Below are 21,935 nucleotides of genomic sequence, written 5' to 3' on the forward strand. Positions count from 1 at the left end.
GATCTTATTACTATAATTGCCAAATTCCATATCCATGAATGTAAACTTACTGGTAGGAAACAATGCTTTGCATTTAATAATGAGTTCAAACAACACATTTATTTAATCCGATATTCTCTAAAAATGAATTCAAACTATAGCAACCTGTACAATGTTGAAAATCTTCACGTGGATATGAACCCTGTGTGTTAATTATATTATTAATATTTTATGTATTCTCTTAATGTACATGTTCTTTAATTGTAAGTGTAACTGTGTGAAGATGTAGATATATTTTTGTGAAGATTTATTTTATACACTACTATTAGTATAATTTAATAAATATTTATATTTAAGTACTTAATTCAGAACAGGAACTATATTTTATGGTACACCTAACCTGTAATATAAGTGAGTGTTTGCTTTACCCACAGCACGAAAATAAGTAAAGTTAGTAAACGTTAATAGTTAACGCTATGAGTGTATTATTAGAAATAATTTTTAAAAAATCTACTGACGACATTTGAACGCAGCATTGCTTGTTCCGACGCCACGTGAATGCACCATAGCGTTCAAACGAGGCGCAGCGCCCCCTTGAGGCCGCTCGACTGAACTCTTCACCGGCCGCTCATCGCTACGTGTCCTCCTCTCCTCCCCCGGCGGCTACGTTAAATCCCGCTCCCCGCTTCCCGTCCAGCCCCCAGGAACAGGCAGCGACTGTCCCGTCAGACATGGGGGAAATCATCCTACCACGGCGCATGTTCCTCTGGTGCATGGCGGTCATTTACCTGGCTGCCTTTGTGTCCCTGTACGTGCAGATGCCAGGTGAGACTCACTAACTTTGCTTTGTGGGAGCTAACTTACCCACAGCTGCTGCTGGAGGTCTGTTAGCCTGTTAGCTGGGGACTTGGCGGGCTGCCTTCCTGTGCTTTCACACTTCAGACGCCTGAAGTTTCTCTAAAGGTTTCCCTGCTGCTGGCTAACTTCACGAGCATTACGCGGGGAAACGGAGCGGATACAACCTGTTGTAAATGCGCACACATGATAGTAATTGTACTACATTACCCATAAAACCTCGGTTTTCATCAGTTAAGGACGCTTTATTTTAGTAGTCCAGACGTCGCCCACGCCCCATGTGTTAAAGGTCCAGTGTGCACTATTCACATGGCAGACATGGAATATATATATGATATATAATATGTTTTCATTACTGTGTAATCATGAAAAATACTACTACCACTTCAGCATGAGTATCTACAGATGCTGTGGGTCCTCTTCCATAGAGTCCACCATGTTGAATTGATTTGTTTCTACAGTAGCCCAGAATAGACAAACTAAACAGTGACTTCAGACAGGGCCAATAATGTTTTTTGTAATTTCCTTCCGCCACCATTGTTTTTAGTTATTAGAAGGAGACGGCGACACTGCTTCTTCCACCTCCCGGCTAATCTAAATATTGGCAAAGACGTGCATCTAATGCGTGCTATAATAAGTCATCTGTAACAGCACTTATCTGTCACTTACAAGCAGCCACACTGTTAATTATGCGCAACTTTAAGCCTTAATATCATTTGAACCAGTGTCTGAACCAGGCAGGTTTATTTCTGCTGTGAAGTTGGACATTTTAATCTGGCACAAATCAAATTAAACTTCTTGTCTAGTCTCTATTTTGCATAGTAAATTGCAAGCCAGACTCAGATTTAGAAGCTGGCTATGCGGAAATAAACAAAGCCACAATACAACAGGTAGCAGAGTTTAGTCAATGAATCCAGCTGCATGGTCAGTTTCTGTAATTTCCCAGCTTGGGATAAATAATAAAAAAAAAAGAAAATGTTCGGCCGAAACCGAATAAAAATTAAATGGTTGGCCGAATACCGAAACCAAATATGAAATGCGGTTGTTAAATTTTTCACAATTTTTTTTTTTACTATTGCATAAATAGCCTAGAATAAATTTGTAGACATGTTTTTTTCAAAGAAAGTAAATGTTTATTTAATATCCTTCAAATATTCCAGTAGAATTCCAGTTAGTATAATTTATTATTCATTTATTGTTAGAAAGCCCATGTTGTTTTAATCACTGTTAATTTGTTCTTGAAAGAAAACTATTTAGTTTTATTAATTTCCGTGAATTTTTTCTCATGTTATGAACGCATCATAGTCATTCCGACGGTCATTGAACGCACCTCGCATGTGTGAGACGCCGTAGTTTAGAGAGAAGTTTACAGCTTCGCTAAAGAGGCAGTGTATTTGTTTGCTTCCTATATCCTGGTGGGTTTTATGTGTGTGACTGAGAAAAGAATCAGCAACCCTGGCCGATCACCCGCGCACGTTGTTTCATTGCATCAATTGCGTCACGCCACTATTCGGCCACTTCACCGAAAGCCGAATGTGGCTTTTTTTTTTTTTTTCAATATTCGGCCGAATACTTTCAGTTGCCGAATATTCGGTGCATCCCTAATAAATAAGGTATCTATCTGTCTATCTTTCAGAGACACTTCATGCTTACTGTGAACGTTTGCCCGATCCGAGCATGTGATTGGTGGCCGCAGTGTGACATTGGGCTGCATTTTTTCCAAAAGTTGGTCGCAGGGATGGCTGTGCCGCAGGATTAGTGGAAAAACCTGTGTTTTCCTGTCTGAATGCTGCCTAAATTTTACACACTGATCCTTTTTAAAGCAAACGTGTTCAATCCATGATTCAGTCTCAATTAAAGAGAGTGTAACACTCATGATGCTCAACCCTAACACATCAAAACACCAGATTTGTTTTGGAAGAATGGTGTTCATCCCCTGAGCTACTTGGAGCCTCGCAGCCTTAAACGCTACTTACTGAGACACTTTATGTTGATTGATGTTGTTGCATCCTATGTTTATGTCCAGGTCTCTATGGTAATGAAGGGCTGTTGCCTGCTCGTTGGCAGCTGCGATACAGCGGTAAGCCTCTGGGGGAACAGCTGCTGTCCTCTCCCACCCTGCTGTGGCTGGGACCTCGGCTCGGCTTGGACACGCACACCGCTATGGAGCTGCTGTGTCTTATAGGGGCTGCACTGAGCCTCGGTGCTATGCTATTTGAGGCTCTCCGAGACAGCGTGGTATTTTTATGCCTCTGGGTTTTGTACCTGTCCATGTACCAGGTGAGTTTACAGCACATGGATTTCTTTCATAGGTTGCTGTAGTTGCTGTCCCATCTCTGACTGTCCTTTTCTTCTCATTTCAGGTGGGCCAGGTATTTCTCTACTTCCAGTGGTGAGTGATGATTTGTAAATTTGGTGCTACAAGTAAAAGCTTTTTAAAAGATCCCAAGATAGCATTGGCAGTTTGCTGATAGGTTTGTGTCATCCACTGTTTGTAGCATCATAGTAATGTTTGACACTGTGACCATCGCTACACCCCAGTGCCCCCTCATTCGCTGCTCTTTCCATCTATTTAATAGTTTTTCTACTCACTGCTGTCCAGGGACAACTTGCTTCTGGAGACGGGTTTTCTCTGTATCCTCGTTGCTCCACTGACAATCATCAGAGGGTCACGAGGGGTCAGAGAGCACGATCGTGTGACCTTCTGGCTGACCCGCTGGTTGCTCTTCAGGCTCATGTTTGCCTCTGGTGTGGTGAAACTCACGTCACGTTGTCCCACATGGTGGGGCCTTACAGGTAAGGATGCAAATTAGTTGCAGAGTGTGTGTGTTGAGGCTTTACATCCCTAAAGGGGGAACATCCCAGCTGCTGTTGTTCTTTTGATTAACATTCACTGTGTGTTTAACAGCTCTGACCTACCACTATGAGACTCAGTGTATCCCCACCTGGCTGGCCTGGTTTGCCCACCAGTTGCCCGTGTGGTGGCAGAAGTTGAGTGTGATGGCAACCTTCGTCATAGAGATTGCTGCACCCCCGCTTTTCTTCAGCCCTCTGCGCAGACTCCGGCTCGGGGCTTTTTACATGCAGGTGAATAGAAATACCTTTCTGTTGTTTTTGTTGTCTCAGTTTAGTTTGTTCAGAAACATTTTGGGGTTTTTTTAAGAATTACTGGTTAAGTTTGTGTTTTTTCTTGTGTAGGTGTTCCTTCAAGTGCTCATCATTTTGACTGGCAACTACAATTTTTTCAACCTACTGACTGTGGCCCTCTGCCTGTCGCTTCTGGATGACCAGCATGTACACTTCTGGCTACGCAAGGCGGAAAAGATCACTAACAATGGTATGATAAACGGCTGTATACACAATGAGGCTACAAAAAAATTAAAAATGAGGAAAATTAGTATCACAATGCCTAGGTTTTGAAGTTTAGGATTTAAATAAAAAATTTTGCACAGCTGTAGGCTCATCAGCTTATCAAGCGACCTCTATCGCCTACAAAAACACTATGTTTTCATTTTTTAAACTGGTAAAACACCTGAATCCTGTTCCAAAGGGGCACACATTCAAATGTTGAATTTGGACCTGAGTTGTTTGTCTGTTTATCTCTCTCTACTCTGCTCAGACTCCAAGCTGTGGACGTGGCTGTGTTATCTGCTGGAGCTGGCAGTCTGGGCTCTCATGATCTTCGGTGCAATTGTGTTCTTTGATCTGCAGGTGGATACAACAAAGAAACTCGTCAACTCCAGAATAGGTGCGTCTGTGTTTGTGTGTGTGCGTGCATGTATGTGAATAAGAGAAAATTGCATTTTGCCATTTTTTTCTGTTTACATTTTGTTTTGCTTGCAGCATTCACATACCACCAGTTTAACCAGTTTCTGAAGACTGTCACTATTCCCTGTGTTTGGATCGGTGTCCTCTCTCTCACCTGGGAGATTGTCACATCCATGTTCAGGTAGGTCTCTCCCTGTGTGTGCAGATGGGTGCTTCATTATGCGGTTCTACATTGCATGTTAATGAGGTTTCTTTTTATAGGAAAGTGCTTAGCAGAGGTACAAAAATAAAATGGAATGTGTTTTTCTAGGTGTGCGTGTGTCTCTGGTTTCCTGAAGAGGCTTTGTGGAACTGTCCAGTGGACTGTGTTTGCCGCTGCCACCGCTGCTATGTTCACCATCAGTCTGGTGGGTGACATGTTGGGCAGTTGAGCCTCATAATTAAGCAAATCTGTTAGTTATCAGTGTTTATTTTGGCGTTGGTGCAAGTTGAAGACCACCTTTTTCATCCATTGTAATGATTTCTCATTTCTTTTCACGTTCTTCTGTTCCAGGTGCCGTTTACCTACATAGAGTTTGACTCTAACGCTAGGTTGTGGCCAGGAGTGCGTCAGGCCTACGATCTGGTGGATCGCTACCAGCTCGTCAACTCATATGGCCTGTTCAGGAGAATGACTGGGGTCAGCGGGCGGCCAGAGGTTGTCATCGAGGGAAGCAACGATGGCGTGTCGTGGACGGTGAGGGACAAAAGTTATTCTGGTTTAAACAGAATAGAGATGACAGGGCGCTCTGTGATGCTCTGTGCAATGCTGTACTGTACAGTAATGGAGGCGTGATTGTATGAAGTTATTCATCTCAGCGTGTTTCTTTTTTTTTTCTTCTTGTAGGAGATTGAGTTTATGTATAAACCAGGTAATCTAAGTGCACCTCCTCCCGTGTTGACACCCCACCAGCCCAGGTTGGATTGGCAAATGTGGTTTGCTGCCCTGGGGCCTCATACACAGTCTCCATGGTTCACCAGCCTCATGCACAGACTGCTGCAGGGCAAAAGAGATGGTATGCATTGTTTTTTGTTTTTGCTGTGTGTCCTCACTCTTTTATCTCCCTGAAGAACAATTCAACAAATCAAACTGCTCTTTTATAAGTTAGAAGTTACACTTCTTACCAAACACAAATAGTGTTGTCCAAGTAGGTGTTTTATCATTTTATTGCCAATGCCTCCATCTAATTGATGAAAGAATCTAACTTTGGATCAGCACATCTGTGCAGGAACATTGCACTTAAAGACACCGTGTGCAAAATTTGAAAATTGGTCTTTGGTGCCTCCCAGTGGTACTATTGAGTAAAATAATTTTCCAATAGGGCAAATGTTCTGTGTTCTCCACCTTTTTTAAATATTTCAGTCAATTACAATTGAAAATGAGTAAGAACAAGCAGAATCCTGAATGCTTTGTTTCATGTCCTGCAGTGATAGAGTTGATCCAGACAGATGTATCTCAGTATCCGTTTCACGAGCAACCTCCAGCGTACCTGCGAGCCCACCGCTACAGATACTGGTTTACTGAACCAAAGGCTGACGGGTCAGTGCTTTCTCTTTCTCCCTCTGAAATCTGATAATACTTGGCTTTGAGGTAACACCATGCACTGAGAGAAGCGAATACAATTCAAACTTAGCCCTGCTTTTATAAGTAACCTCACACAAACAAGCAGGATGTTTATTGTTTGGCTGGTCTTTGTCAGTTCTTACCCGCAGCGTTGGTGGAGGAGGGTCTATGATGAGGAATTCTATCCCACAGTGCACCTGGGCAACACCTTCCTGGACAGCATGATCACCCAGTATGGACTTAAGGTATATTTTAATAAGCGAGATAGTAAAACTCTGAATAACTATGTAAAACTTTAATCTATAGTGATTAATATTCATCTTTATTTGTGTGTAGGACAAATCGCCCGCACGATTGTCTAACAAGCCTCTTGCTCAGGCGGTCAGGTGGGTTCGCTCTCAGGTGAGAGGTGTTCCTGCCCACATACTAATCTGGACCCTCATGGGTTGTGGCGTCATGTTCTGTCTGCTCCAGGGATTGCAAAGCAGAAAAAAATGCACAACTGTGAGTGATCATGCAGAAAATGTACCTGATGGCTCTTCAGACCATTGTGGGAAGTCAGGTGAACATCAGGCAGCGAAGGAGGTGGAGGAGGAAGATGGGGAGGGCAGTGAAGATGAAGTGGAGCAGGGCGAGGGAGAGGAGAAAGACACTGTTGGTGATGACAAAGAGGATGAGGCACAAGATGATGAGGATGAGGATGATGATGAGGATGAAAGAGAAGAGGAAGACGAAAAAACTGAGATTGTCCGAAAGAGAAGGCCTTAAATAAGATGCAGGAAAAACCATAGTGGACTGTCACCACCTGCCTTTTGTAAATTGTTACCAAAATGACCAAAAATGTTGTTTGTAATGTTTGTATTTCCTGATCAGCTGTTCATGGAAAAAAATATCTCTTATTTGCCTTCTCCAACCTTCCACCCCTGGTTGGTTCCAACTTATGTCGAAACATTCAATGTGAAATCCAGTCACCAGATCAAATCGTGTTGAACAGAAGTAAAGAGAAGTATGGAATATAAAAATATACGGTGGGTTCTGTTTCTCCCATCAAGAGAATAAATATGTGGTGTTCATAGTACTCTTCTCTTCTTTGTGGTGTTTGTTGTTGCACTTTTATATTTGTCACTGTGGTCTCTTACTGTATGTATAGAACTAAAATCTGCACTTTTGCCTTTGAGTTTCTGTCTTTTGTTTCCATTAGCAAGGAACCATCAAACAATCAGTGTGGTGCTTTTAAAATGTCTTTTTATATCATATTAAAATACAGAAAAATATAAAGGCTTCTCTGGATTTTTTACAATTTGAAAATGTACATATATATATTTACATTTTAACATGAATTGTCACTACATATAAGATAGATACGGTCACTCAGGTTATACTATGAGTAGTTATAAATCCGGAGATAAGTAATGTGTGTACGTTATGAGTTACTCAACAACTCTAATCATCCTCTGGATCATTTGATTTCTGACAACATAATGTTGCTGTTGAATTCTGCGTTGTCTGTTTCACCACTTCAGTATTCCAGGGCAGTACTTGTCGATCAGAGACTGGTAGTATGGCTTGAGCTTCTCGACGGCGGGCAACTCAGTGGTCTTTGTGTAGAGGTCGAATTTGCTGTGGAAGGGATGTAAGATGCAGCTTCAGGTCAAAGCAGTAAGTAGGATAATACTAGAAACATAATAGGGATATACTTACTTGAACTCTTGAACCCAGGGCAGCATGCGCCGGTCTTTATCATTGCACAGATGCATGTAGTCTCCATGGCTGTGCCAAGGGTAGAATGAATGAAAGCGAATCATGTACAACCCCTGAAGAAAGACGGAAGATCCATAAGAGAGGGTGAGGAAAGAAAATCCTTGGACCCTTTCTGCTCTAATTTTTAATTCTTCTAATATAAGACCAGTAAAGACTGAAGGTACAACTAAACAATCATTTCATGTAATAAATTACTCACCTCTTCTGGGATGGGGCAGTTGTTGAACTTCATAACTCTGTAGAGATACTCTAAAGACAAAAGTAAGAGTATCATAGATAAACAGTCAGGTCACAACAGTCAGGACACATTTTCTTATTTTAAAAGTTGTGGGTGTTTGTGTGCCTCTTACCATCATGGCCCCAAGACATGAGGACATTTTCGAGCCCACAGTTTGGTTCATAGATCCCATATTCAGTACTAAAAGGAGAAAATAAATCCTTATGTAAAACGTTTGATTTTATTTTGTTCCTTTCATTTAAAACTGATAGATTATGCACTTCAGATATCGAGGGGGTAATTTAACAATGTTTTTAAAGCAAAAACTTCAAAAGTCTATTTTATTGTTTCAAATAATAAATGCTGTGTTTCTGCGTAAATCCTTAAACTGGCATTACAACACTGTGGTGACTGGTCAGATAACTGTCATAGCTTGTGTTTTGAAAGGATCTAAGCCAGCTATTCACAGACTCGTCATGTTACCAACTTGTATCTGAGATTTTTGTCATCTGGGTTTTCCAGGAAGGTGCTGTCTCTGAACACAATCGAGTTTTGAAACTTGCAGCCCACCGGGAAAGTGTCGCCTACTACAGCCCACTGTAGGACGCATGCATAGACAGCTGTTAGAATTCATAAGATCTCTCCATATATGTCACATAAAGTGAATGCATGCCTAACATTACCAACACTACCAGTGTTGAACCTGTCTCCTACCTGGGGTTCATCCCAAAGAGACATTGTCTTCCCAACATCATGGATCAGACCTACCAACTGGAACCAGTCTGGAAGGTGAAGTGAATACAGATATTTAATATTGGTATATCATACTGTATGTTCTTGTACACGGCCTCTGTGTCTATTTCTGTCTTTCTCCCTGTTATAGTACCTTTGTCTGGGTGTGCTTGGCGGATGCCCTCAGCAGTCTGGAAGGCGTGAAAGGAGTTGGGGAAGTCCACATCAGGATCGGACTCGTCCACCAGCTGGTCTAGAGACATGACGGTGTCCATCATCCCCATCTGAGTGCGTTTGCAGCTGGTCCATTCGGAGTACTGCATGAAGGTAAGCGTCACAGCCTTAGAGGGAAGCTTTTCTTTCTCAAATGTTTTTTTTAAATATTGTTTTCTGTTGACTTTTATGGATAAACAGATTAGATTCATCTGTACTTTATATACTTTAAAATGGGGTAATCTGTTATTCAGATGACGCCTATCTACTGAATGTTTTTATCATCTGTCACCTTAAACTAAAAGGGCAGCCCCTCTTTTAATATTAACAACATTCTCAAATATCCCACAGAGTCCAGAAAACAGCCCCAGAGCAGGTGACCATAGCTGGGTCACATTTCTAAAAACAGGGAGGTGTTTCTGTGTGTAACCTAAGTGAAAGTGACATTAAATAACTTTTAGTCCTTAGTCCGTTAGCTCTTTGCTTGCTCAGTGTTACAGAGCATAATACAAAAGAAAATACAAAATGACTAAGATAAAATTACAACACTGACATTTGACAACAAATATTTTGATGCACCATCACAATAAATTGTATATTAGATGTATTTTATTCCCCTAGTATCTCAGTAAAGAGCCTTTTAGGTGACTGAATTTATGTGCATGTGCTCCTGGTTTGCTCACCTTTTGTTTTACAAAGTCCACCGTCTGGTTGGTGTGCATCAGCTTGTATGTGTTAAACACACGCTCAATTAGACTTCCACTCTGAAACACAGACACACACACACACCTCAGTCTAAACAGATTTACAGCATCTCAGGTTTAGACCCACGTTCACTCTCCGTTGTCCTGTGTGTATCACTGTATTACTTTGTATTACTTTCACACAGAAATCACAGAGGATTAAACAAGATAATTATCCCACCCTTGCAATGTTTTATAATTTGTAGATGGAGTGAAACATTACTACACATTATTTAAGGAAAAAATAATCCATGAATGAACACAAACTGATTTTTTTATTACTACAAATAAATATACAAATAAAATAAAATAGGATGTCAAAAATGATGAGTCACTGTCGAAACATGATTAGTGAAAATAAGTTCATATACCAGCACGACTTTCAAAAACTAGTGTCTTTGGGGTAAATAAGGAACAACGATCGGCTGATTGAAACGGACGCAGCTCTGCATCCTCGTCCTGCCTGTCCTCTCAGTTAGAGGCTCTGGTCCAGTCATCAGGAACATTTTAACCGATAACGGTGTGTTTCTTACCTCTAAATGAATGCAGCATCAAATGAGTGTCATCAGCCAGAGTGTTGAATGCTTACCTCAAAGTTTCTGTAGTCTTGCTTCTGTTTAGTTTCATTCTTCTCTAGATTTGGACGATATGACAGAGACGGATCTGGACCCTGAAATAACAGACAGTACAAAAAACAACAACATTTTTGCCAAGAGCAACAGTCAAAACTTGAGTGTATGCATTGAAGCCATACATACGATGTTAACGATCCTCATGGCTGACGTCTGTGGTGAAGTCTGTGTTGTGTTGTCTTGCTGTCTGGCGATGACCAAACACTTTCCTCCCTGTATATATCCTGCACCAATGTTCAGTCACACTTTAACTAAACTGCAGCTAACGGGGTACCCTGTGTTGAACCTTGTCCTTGAAAATGTGTGTGTGTGTGTGTCCATCCCAGGAAGAGTTTTTCAATGATCAGCAGGTTACCTGTTTGGGCCGATGTAGAGTGACTCAGTAGTTCTTAGTTCCACAGTAAAGTTGTTTATTTTTTAACCACGTAATATATTTCTTTAAGAAAAGAAAACACAAGTAAAACTGAATAAGTTTAAATAGATTCATCTTGATTTTGGGGTATTGACTGCATTATATAAGACATACAACAAGATCCAACCAGTGATTTATTTATTTATTTTTTTAAAGATATTATTTTGGCCTTTTTTCAAGCTTTATTGTACAGATGCAGCTGAAGAGTGACAGGAATGTGGGGAGAGATATAGGGGGAATGACATGCAGCAAAGGGCCGCAGGTTGGATTCAAACTCTGCGACATGGACTGACCCTGGGGCAGCTGCTCTACCAACTGAGCTAAACAATGCCCCCAACCAGTGAGTTCTTAGTATCAAATGTCCAGTTTTATTGGGTCAGTGAGGACAAACAAACAGACTTCTTTTAGGGGGCAAATCAGTTCTGTTTGTTGGATCAGAGGTAAAGTTGACGACAATGTTTAAACAACCCTCAGTCATTGACCCAGCACTGATATATAATGTGTTGTTTCCTATGACCAGATGCCTTGTTTGTCATGAGGCACGGCAGGCCACCAGGTGTCCCTCTCACACACACTGGACTGAATGTGTTCATAAAATAAGTTTAAAGCATAGTAAAAGAGGCACGTTATCTGTTACATGTCATGGATTTGTGTAGGATTTATGAGAATTTAACCTTTGGCTGACTTGCCCTACTGTTTCCTTCTGAGGGTCTGAGTGTTTTGTATCATTTGTTTGTCGATGTGAACACTGAAATTGAACACATCTACTAATCTGTTGCTTTTATGTTTGGTATCAAACCAGACATATGAGTCAGAAAAGTACCTGTTTTACTTTTGCTTAACTCTGGGACGTGCCTCGGGGTGGAAGAGGCTTGGTCTGACCCTGAAATCTGATTGGTCCTCTTAGAAGCCACCCTCAAAGCCCATATTACTGGCTAACTGTGGTCAAGTTCACCACGTTTTTAACCTAAAGTGGAACGCAAACAATTTTAGACATCTGACATCCAGAGGGAGCCACATGAAACGTAATGAATTGCCTCAAGTGATGTCATTTGAGTCAGTGTTGGTTGGTGCTGCCTATAAGTCTGATAATAATAAAAATCTGATGGTGTGGTGAGCACCAGACCACTGGAGCCCGCTCCTCACCTCTGCTCGGATAAAACACTGAATCTCACCCACAATTTTTGGCAGCTCAAGTTGCATTGTGGGTAATGAAGGCGCCAAGTTCTTGACAAGGAGAAAGAATGATAACATTCATAACTCTCGTTATTTGTTATGTTAGTATTACTTCGCCCAGTGAAAACAGACTATATTTATAAAAGAAAGCCTGTGAAACAAGCTGGAGTTTATAAGACCATCAGGCAGGGTGTGTCTAATGAAAGATGCCATCAAGTTGCATTACTGGAAACACACATTTGAACTAAAATACATCTCTCTCATGTGTGTTCCTGAGGATTTTTAGCTGCCCTTTATTAGAATCACATGAAACTCATAAAAGGCCTGGCACAACGTTGACTCCTTCCTCGGTTCTTGGTTCAGGGTCAGTGGAGAAAATGTCTCACATTTACTGCATGCATCACCTTGAAAGAACTACTCAGTTTTTCCTTCTGATTTATCAGCCAATGGGCTTCGTGCAGGAACATTCTCATCATCTTATCCTGAAGATCTCTTACTTTTCTCTGAGGCTTGCTTGTACAGGTGTTTCAAATCAGATTCTCCAAAGTCTCTTGACTGTAGAAAATTGTTGTAAATCGCTTGTGTGAGCCCGTTAAGCCACATATTCACGCGTGTAATGTAAGGCTACCTGTTCCACTCATTTGCACATTCCTCTTCGTCGCTGTCTAGTAACACGGCCAAGGCTGCACACTTGCATGCACACCTGTATACATTCATACAGATTATTATAATTTACCTGGTGCATTTTGGAGATTTGGAGACGGCGACAATAAATGTTTAATATCATATGGAAAAGATGTTTTCTCTATTTTCTTAGAGAAATATTAGACCTAGTGAGAGGGCTTCAAGTATAAATTGGGCTGCCTGGGCCAAGGTGAGAGGAGTCTTGTGTGGTGACAGTGGAGGTAACGTCTTTTGAGCTTGCTAGAGACTTCTTTTTGGTTTTGGAATTGTATATAGAATATTTTGTTTTAATCATTCATTCATTAATTTATTAGTTTTGTAAGTATTTGAACTGTTTGCACCTTGGGGGGTTGAAAGATAAACACCGTCATCACTATTTTTCTGACTACATCTGTTTTTTGTTTTGTTTTTTTTTGTGCAAATTTCAAGGAGGTTCAAATAGAAACCTTCGACATGGATCATTATTTAGATTGAGCCACAATTATTATGCCTTCTTGTGTAGACCAGATCACACAATCTATTCATGCTTTGTACCACAGGTTTGGACTGACACAAATTGTCTTAAATTACTCTTACCACTTAAAAGCAAATCTGTACATGACAATGTTTCTTTCACAACGCCCAATTAGTCCAGTTAATTTAATTCATAGGCTTGCTTAATTATTAATTCTATGATAACAAGACTGAAATGTTTTTTACTGTCTGAAGAAGAACATAGATATGCACATGTCATGTTGAACTTGTTAAATGTGGCACTGGTTTGAACTTGCTTTGGACTGTGGACTGAGGTGTGTGTGTGTGTGTGTGTGTGTGTGTGTGTGTGTGTGTGTAGTAACCCAGATTAAAAATCATTATCATTAATATTGTGTGAGCCATTTTCCATTTACAGACTAGACTATATGAGCTTGGACATTAAGATCACAGTTGCACCTCAGACTGCTGTTGGACAGATAACAGACACGTGAAGAAGGTTTGACGGGAGTTTTATTACACAACACTGCTGTTGTAAAAACAGAGATGATATTAGATAAAAGCAACACCGATGTTTTACAAAAGGACACTTGAGGGGAGTGTCACATGTAGATTTAGTAAAGTTGGGTATTTACAGCAAAACAGTCTCATTCATTTTAAGTTAAATAACACAAATTCAAGTCATACTGAATGTCAAGAACAATAAAGTGCTTTCATGCTTTCCTATTAACATTTGACCTCTAAGAACTACCGATACTGGAGTTATACTGAACTAACACACAGAGAAAAGCAGACTATAAAGCTTCAAATAACACTTTAATAGTCAACATTTACCATGATGCTTAATATGGATAATTGAAAGGCAAAACATTATAAGGCCTTACAGATGATTAAACCCATTAAGGCTTAAAATCAGACTTTATAGTGACGACAAAATAATGCACCATAGATTTACAGTTTGCAAGTAAAAAGCACTCTACAGTATTTTCCTCTCTGGTTCAACTTGTTAAGAGACAATCATCTGTTAAGAAGCGCATCGGCAGTTTGTGGATTAGGGTTAGTGGTTATTTTGGCTAATTGTGCACACTGTGGGGTTTTGGGTGAAGGGTTAACTGGGTTTGACTGGAGGTTATTCTTGGTTTCTGCCCACACTGAAGTAAAGCTACTTGTTCACACACGGAGATGAAGGTGCTTTTGAGAGACAAGGTGGATTAGCTCTGAGCTGAAGTACATTAGGTACAACAGGATCACCATTGATGACGATAGCAGACAGTAGATAGGTAGGCCAGTTTGACAGAGGTTTCTCTGGTTCACACTTTTCCATGTTTACATACATAGTGTCTAAATGGTTGTTACTCTTTAAAGGTCTGGTGTGTAAGATTTATGGACCTCTATCTAGAAAATATGACAGAAATTAAACATAATATGCATAATTATGTTTTCATTAATGTGTAATCAGCTGAAAATAAGAATCATTATGTTACTTTAGAATGAATGTTTATATCTACAAAGGCTGTGGATCCTCTTCCAGGGAGCGCAAACTGAACACTGGATCTAGACTGGGCCCTCTGAAATGTTCATGTAGTTTCTCCTTCATGGTAGGAAGTAGAGGATGAGGCAAAGAGTTGCAAATAGGAACTACACCGCTAGATGCCACTAAATCATACACACTGGTCCTTTAAATGCCAAACAGCCTAGGACTCTAGTTTCACTGCAGTTAACTGGTGGTAATGGGCGGAAACACTCTAATCTGTGCAACCACTGTGAAACTAGAGACCATAATATTAAAGAAACTCTCAGAGATTCTGGATTGTTTTATTTTTAGTGTTGACCATCATATTCATAGGTTATTACGATATCGTACTTATCATCGAAGTACATCCATATTCTGATGGGGCAAGAAACTCCTTGTATCTTCTTGAGCCAAATGTTTAGCCACCTAAAATGCTTAATTTGGAGGTAAAACCACATGTGAGGACACCAAAAATGTTGGTCGTGATAAGTGTAACCTGGAAGTTGGCCTGTAAACTGTGGGGAGACAGATACAACCAGCAAAGCAAGGGTCACGTGTCCAACAGGACTAGCTGGGCTAGTACTATTGTGCTAATCTGCTAGGATGTTCACTTCTGGCAAATACAATGTTATCCTTTGCCACCCTGACTTTCATGACTAAAAAACTACATTGGACTGCTGTTGATAGCTGCTGTCTCTATGTCATGTGACCTAGGCCTTTAAAGCAACAAACAGTCTGGGTGTATTTCTACTGTTCCTTGTCTTTATTCCCGTTTGGAGTTTTGTTTAATATTTGAGTTTGACTGTTAAGGTCTGTAATGTACTTGATGAGTATGATTTCATTATGACCATTGAGAATGATAGTCAAAACAACAAAAATAAGTTATAAATCATAATTATCCTTCTACAACCAAGCAGCTGAGAGCAGATGATTCAGGTGCAACCCTGTCTCCAAGAAATTATATGTTTTCTAACATAATGAGAAAATGTTGATACTGAACGTATCGATAAAATGTTCACTGACAACATATTCCAAACTGCGGTGTCAAAGTCCTGCACTTTGTACACCTGGGATCCACTCTGACCACCTCCCTGTGATGGTACATAAATGTAGTGCTCATAATCCTGCCAGCGATCACATCACAATTGAAGAAATGATTTAGTATGATATAAATGCAATTTCTAGGGTTGCAAAGCCTTATTTTTTGTCCCTACTTGTGTCACAGATGCAACAGATGACCTGGGTAACTTGTCATCTTATGTCATTAAAAGGCGTTTCACTAGTTTCGAGGTCTTAGCCGTAGCTGTGAGGACTGCGAGGGTTAATGGGGGAAGCGTCTTCCCTCCCACTCTGTCCAATCAGCTGGTAGAGACGGTGGCTGAGGTTCTGAACTTGACAGGTGCCTAGGACACACCCGACCCTCATCAGGTGTCCGTGGCTCCTCGCCCCGCCACTGTTGGCATGACGACGACCCCGTGATCCACGCTGCCAGACCGGCGCTTCTCGTGACAGACTGTCACTTTGGTCAAACAACGGGCTTGACAACCTCGGCGGGGGCCGGGTCCTCCAGATGATTTGTCTGTCTCTCTGGGGGATGTGGTTGTCAATGGCAAATGAGAGATCAGACGCAGTAGGCATGATGGTGGTATAAGAAGACTTTGGGTATTTAGAGGTTCTGGGTAAATTCAACCTGAGATTCAGAGAAACAGAGAAGGAGAGAAAAAGTTTTATGTTAAAACATACCCTCACACAAAGCCTGTCTACATATGATGCTGGCCAGTCATGCGTGTTTCACCTGCTTGGGTTTCTGTGTGAAACTGAATCACTACAACAAGATGAAATGCCTCACAAGAAGTCAGTCTTGTACTGCGGGAATGTCGACTGTACTCAACCTGTGGTCCCCTCCTTTTTTCTTGAGGTTACGAAGCAGAGAAAGAGTGGATTGAAAGAGAAAGTGAGAAGGAAAGATAGAAGGAGAGATAGACAGAGGGTGGTGAACAGGTGCTAGTCTACTACTGTGGCTGACGTATCCAGCCTCACTGTCTCTGTATCTGATAGTGTGTGTGTGTGTGTGTGTGTGTGTGTGTGTGTGTGTGTGTGTGTGTGTGTGTGTGTGTGTGTGTGTGTGTGTGTGTGTGTGTGTGTGTGTGTGTGTGTGTGATCTAGTCTATGTCTATTACACATATCTGAAGAAAGCTGGTGGTGCCACAAAATCAGTGCGTTTAAAACACTTCAAATGAGCTACAACAAAACATCTGATCATATGATTTGAATCCAGCATAGCACTTTATAGATCTATGTGATACTTACGAACAAGAAATCAACACCACGGTTTGCCAGAGTAACGCTATTTTTCTCCGCATTTGATTGCATTGTTTTAAGATCAAAATTTTATGCTCACACTGGCCGTTTGTGTAATTGATGGGAGATGTAAAAATCATGTATTCCAGAGGTTATCAGTCAGAGTCAGATCAATGAAGTTACAATCTTTTTAGTATAAAATTCTCTGCTACTGTTTTGGGTCACTCTTGTCAATCTCGTATTGTAGTTTTCGGGTCACAGCAGGCAGCTGCACTTTAGCCAAAAAGCTCTGATAATCCACTTGGTACTACCTGCTCAGCACTAAATAGCAGAGAGATACAGTTAGCGAACATAGAGCCAGCAGAAATGACAATCTGAGTCTTATGAATGCATGAATCTCTACTAGTGCTCACTGGCATGTGTTAGTTCGTGAATTGCCTCAGAATTGTGCAAAACAAGGCAAAAACTTGCACTGTAAAACTGAGTACTGCTTACTCATCTTGACGTGGACCTGCAAAACACAGTTAAAGATTAACAGTCTGTTTCTTTTTTATGTCTTTTAGTCAATAATTAAGATATTAGACCAACAGTCTAAAATGCCCATGAGCATCCCCTAAAGGTTGCTCTGCTTCCTGTATATATCTGGACCAAAGTGGTTTAAACAGGCGGATTCAACAGTGTATGAACTTTGTTGAATCCGCCGGTTTAAACCACTTTAGTCCACCATCATGGCTAAAAAATGATATTCCCAGTTAATAAACAACAATATCTGAGCTGACAAATCTTATAACAGGAGAGGGAGAGACGGAGGAGGAGAGCAAGACAATGAAAACCACAGAGCACAATGTGGATGGTAGTAAGAGGCTCCTAACACCGCCACTCCTTTTGAGTGTGTTGTAAGTACTTTTCTTTCTCACCTACCCACCGTCTAGCCTTTCTGTTTTTTTCTCACATTGTCACAATACCTCTTTTTTTCACACTTTCTGAGACGTTCAAGAGTTCAGCCGCCGCATAGAGCTGGTCTGTTTGGTCATGTGACCGGTCAGAAATTGTGCAATACTTATTATAGATCACGTAAAAAGCAACAAACAGGCGACAAGGAGCATGCGGTGCACCGAGTGTAGATTGTTAAAGAAGCTTAAAGCAAGTTTTATTTTGAATGATTAAATCCATGGATCCATGTCATGCTGCTTATCCAGGTCATGTTATTATGGACTAAATATATCGGGTACTGAAAGTAGTACTGAAAAATAATACATAATCATGCCTACTTATTTTCTGTTGTACTTTTATAATTTGACCGGCATGACCATATAACAGGTAGTCTTAAAAAACAATACATTAGAAAGTGTTACATTTGTCTTGAACCCTGCAGAAGCCCAGTTAGATTAAGTCAGCCGTTTATCTGTGTATCTATCTGAAAAAGACCCTTTCCTAATCAAGACAATCACACAGATAATCATTTCCAGTGATTTCTCGTGTTGAATTTACATGATGTACAGCTGTCCTATGAAAGAGAAAATCACCTTGTATGTGTGTATATTTGTCGCCTCCTCAAAGAATAAACGGAGATGGAGTGAGATTTGTGTTTGTTTGGAGTGAGAAGTGGGCCAGAATATCTATGATCTTTATCCTGTAATCCTGACTGGTATTCTGATCACTCTTCTGGCTGGGTACCTTCTCCTTTCAATGCCAACACACTTACTTATTCACCCACCCACTCACTAACCAACTTACTATTGTGACTGGGAGCTTGTGAGATTGCCCAACTCTATTAGCTTTGAATTGTTTTTAATGGATTCTGAATTCTGGTAAAACTGGACAAAAGTCACACAGCACACACACACACACACACAGTTGGTTGTGTTGGTTGGTTAGGCATTCACACACGTGCAAGTGACATGTGACTGCCTGGCAACAGACAAGATTTAGCGACACAAAAACATGCACACATACAGTATAAACACTAACATACAATGCGTGTTTTACATGTGCATGCTCAGGTGTACTTTTCCACTGTCTTTATCACATGCACACACACATACATGTTTAAAAGGCCACCTGTGGTGAGGTTTAAAACACAGTGGTCTCTGGAGGGACAAGCATTTGGTGCAGAGGTGCCTCCCAAAACAAGGAAATGTAGGGCACTGAACAGCCTGCCAAGTGCAACACAACTAATACAGGTGGAATATCTGCACCAACACAGAGCAATAAACTTTACGTGACACAGGCATAGCACTAAGGCAACACAAGTCTATAGGCATGCTAGTGGCTCGGTGAGGCACCGATGTGCTTGTGCTAAATTCTGATATCAGTATGCTGACATGCTCACAGTGATGATATTAACAGGTTGATATGAAGCGGGTTTAATCTTCACCATGTTCAACCATAGATAGCATAAATATAGACGCCATCTTGGCAGTCCTGCCTCCGCCACTTCTCGGCCAATCTAAAAATGGGCAAAGATGTGGATCGTTGGTGGGCCTGGGTGTTAACACTTGTTAATTAGCAAACCTAATCATGGCACTCAGGTGATAAGTCAGGGGATAACCAAAGTTTTTAGGATCAACCGGGAATCAATAAAGTCTGTGCAAAGTGTTGTGCCAGTACATGGAGTAGATGATGCCAATATTTAAGAGAATAAGTTAAAACTTTGACCTGCTGGTGGTGCTAGAGAAGAAAATCACAGGAAAATAAAAGAAGGATTTGAGAAATAATACGTGACAGCACAGTTGAGGAGAACACACATTTGTTTTTGTACTTTACTATTTTACTATCTGCACTTTCTTTTGGGACCTCTCTCGTGTGTGTGTGTGTGTGTGTGTGTGTGTGTGTATTGTATAGTAATTCGGGTTGTAAACCTGTGGAGAGCCTGAGAGTAAAAGGAGCTTCTCCAACATTCCTCCCAAGTTAGAGCGCAGCATGGGGTTCTTCAGAGCAACTGAACACACACACACACACGCACACACACACACACACACACACACACCTACACACACACACTTTCCTGTCGTAGCTCCTTAAAATTACTTTGTGCAAGGAAAACTTTTTGTCCCGATCAGATCCCCACTGTTTCACTAACATTTATTGTTAATGGCTCCATTCATTATTTTTTCCTTCTCTTTCTCTCTCTGTCTTTTTAAAATTACGACAGGATCCTTGGATTTTTCTCTTCCTCGCCCTATATTTCTTTTAAAAGAATGTGTTAAGTGCTAGCAGCAGTATTATGTTACATCCATCAGTGTTGAATCACACTGAGACCCTGTCTCCTGTCTTTCTTCAGCCAGGGTGTTTTTTTATCACACCTACTTCACTTCAAGTTACTAAAACCTTCACAGAGCTCCTTTTTCTGCTGTAAAAACAAATGCAACTCATCATTAATCTTGAGAAAATAATATGTTCTGTTGTTATTGTTCTCGTTGCTTGTGCAAACTGTATTTGTGATCTAAGTGTGATGAAAGTTATATAAGACTCAAAGACCTTTCTCAAATAACACAGTTAAAAAAAAAATCTGACCACAGAGTCAACTGGAAAATAAACTGATGATGCATGGGTCTGCATGTGATAGAAATTGATGCTGTGCCTACAATGCTCGGTCACAAGATGCCCTCACGGCAGCAACTATCACAGCCAACAAACTGCTGTCTCTGTGGTGTGACTCTACCTTACTCTTTGAGTCTGGCTTGTTTTCTGCTTAGCCCCCTCGGTATGTCCTGTATATCCATATTTGTCCCAAATCCCACTAAATTACCCTCACCTCTGTCTCACCTCCTGCTGCTGAGAGGAATTACCTCATTCTGCTACTGGACCTTTTTCTCACATTAATGACTGCCAGAGGGCAATACACAGACTTTAATTATTTTCATTGTTGGTGAAGCTCTTCATTAGTTTTTTGAATGATCATTTTTTGAATTTAGCTAAATCTAAAAAATTCCCATCACAAGCTCATCTTCAAACATCTTGTTCAACCAAAAGTCAGAAACTGGAAAATATTCACTCTGCAATAACCGTATAGAGAAAAGCATTTCTTGATAAATAACTTAAACGATTATTGGATTATCAGAATGACGGAAAACCAGACAAATAAGTGAAATTATGGGTAAATAAATTGACTTTTCATTAAAGAATGCCACTTAATTACAAAATATGTAATCCGGGGCATATATGTATCCATATACAGTGGTTATATAAATAAAAGAGAAGGGGTGACATAGATAGATAGAGAACAGTCCCTAATGGATTTAAATACCAACATTCTCAATATTTTGTTGAGGATTTTTCCATTCTAGAATTTCAACCATTCATTACATGGAAAATTATTGCTTATAAATTTACTCTACTGTAGAAATGTACCTCTCAATCAATGTAGAAATGACTCCCTGAATCACAAAACATAAAAACTTGAACAAAAAAACTCAAAAGTTTTGTTTCAAAAGTCAGTCACTGTCAACAAGAGCAGCATTCACGCTACAGTGTGTACATGTCGACTGAAGCAGTGGTACCTGTGTCTGTGAGTGAGGCTCTGCAGAGTCAAAGCCCGGGACTGGATCTCCAGAGGCAGGAAGCCGAGCAGCAGGCAAAGCCACGCCGGCAGCAATGCACACATGGCGGCGCACTAAAAACACACTGCCCGAGGGGAGGGAGGCGGATCTCAGACAAGAAAAATATTATAAAGATATAGGCTGGGTTTTTTTTTTTTTTTTTTAAAGGCGTAGGAATCCAGTGAAAACTTTCTCGGAGTTCAGAGATTTTAAGTTATTTCTAAGAACTAAATTGTCCCGGATAGATGAGTGACCTTGACAGCATCATCAGTTTCGGCTGCTGCATCCTCTCCGCACACTGGCCTTCTCGCTTTATTAAAAAAAAAAAAAAAAC

The 21,935-nt window shown here is 40.6% G+C and overlaps 3 protein-coding genes across 4 annotated transcripts; 1 reads left to right on the forward strand and 2 right to left on the reverse strand.

The window, feature by feature from the left end:
* Positions 1-575: 575 nt before the first annotated feature.
* lmf2a (lipase maturation factor 2a) lies at positions 576-7,479 on the forward strand. 2 transcript variants are annotated; one of them, XM_010729748.3, is made up of 14 exons: positions 576-804; positions 2,861-3,114; positions 3,198-3,226; positions 3,437-3,630; positions 3,743-3,921; positions 4,033-4,171; positions 4,454-4,582; positions 4,678-4,783; positions 4,913-5,009; positions 5,156-5,338; positions 5,489-5,657; positions 6,070-6,181; positions 6,342-6,450; positions 6,542-7,479. In XM_010729748.3, the coding sequence occupies exons 1-14, from the start codon at positions 711-713 to the stop codon at positions 6,971-6,973; spliced, it is 2,226 nt and encodes a 741-aa protein (XP_010728050.3). In that variant the 5' UTR covers positions 576-710; the 3' UTR covers positions 6,974-7,479. The 2 variants fall into 2 exon arrangements, with proteins under 2 accessions (XP_010728050.3, XP_027128855.1); XM_027273054.1 differs by lacking the exon at positions 576-804 and having other exon boundaries at positions 2,937-3,114; positions 3,414-3,630.
* miox (myo-inositol oxygenase) lies at positions 7,434-10,779 on the reverse strand. Its single transcript, XM_010729747.3, has 10 exons — positions 10,630-10,779; positions 10,461-10,541; positions 9,812-9,892; positions 9,070-9,232; positions 8,898-8,965; positions 8,671-8,780; positions 8,317-8,384; positions 8,166-8,215; positions 7,907-8,019; positions 7,434-7,825 (listed from the first exon to the last, which is right to left on the reverse strand). The coding sequence occupies exons 1-10, from the start codon at positions 10,645-10,647 to the stop codon at positions 7,717-7,719; spliced, it is 861 nt and encodes a 286-aa protein (XP_010728049.1). The 5' UTR covers positions 10,648-10,779; the 3' UTR covers positions 7,434-7,716.
* Positions 10,780-14,706: 3,927 nt separating this feature from the next.
* Positions 14,707-21,935, reverse strand: adm2b (adrenomedullin 2b). Its single transcript, XM_019273803.2, has 2 exons — positions 21,563-21,935; positions 14,707-16,449 (listed from the first exon to the last, which is right to left on the reverse strand). Exons 1-2 carry the CDS (start codon positions 21,664-21,666, stop codon positions 16,053-16,055), a joined length of 501 nt encoding a protein of 166 aa, XP_019129348.1. The 5' UTR covers positions 21,667-21,935; the 3' UTR covers positions 14,707-16,052.

The sequence above is a fragment of the Larimichthys crocea genome, chromosome XXI (assembly GCF_000972845.2).
Source record: "Larimichthys crocea isolate SSNF chromosome XXI, L_crocea_2.0, whole genome shotgun sequence".
Lineage (NCBI taxonomy): Eukaryota > Metazoa > Chordata > Actinopteri > Sciaenidae > Larimichthys > Larimichthys crocea.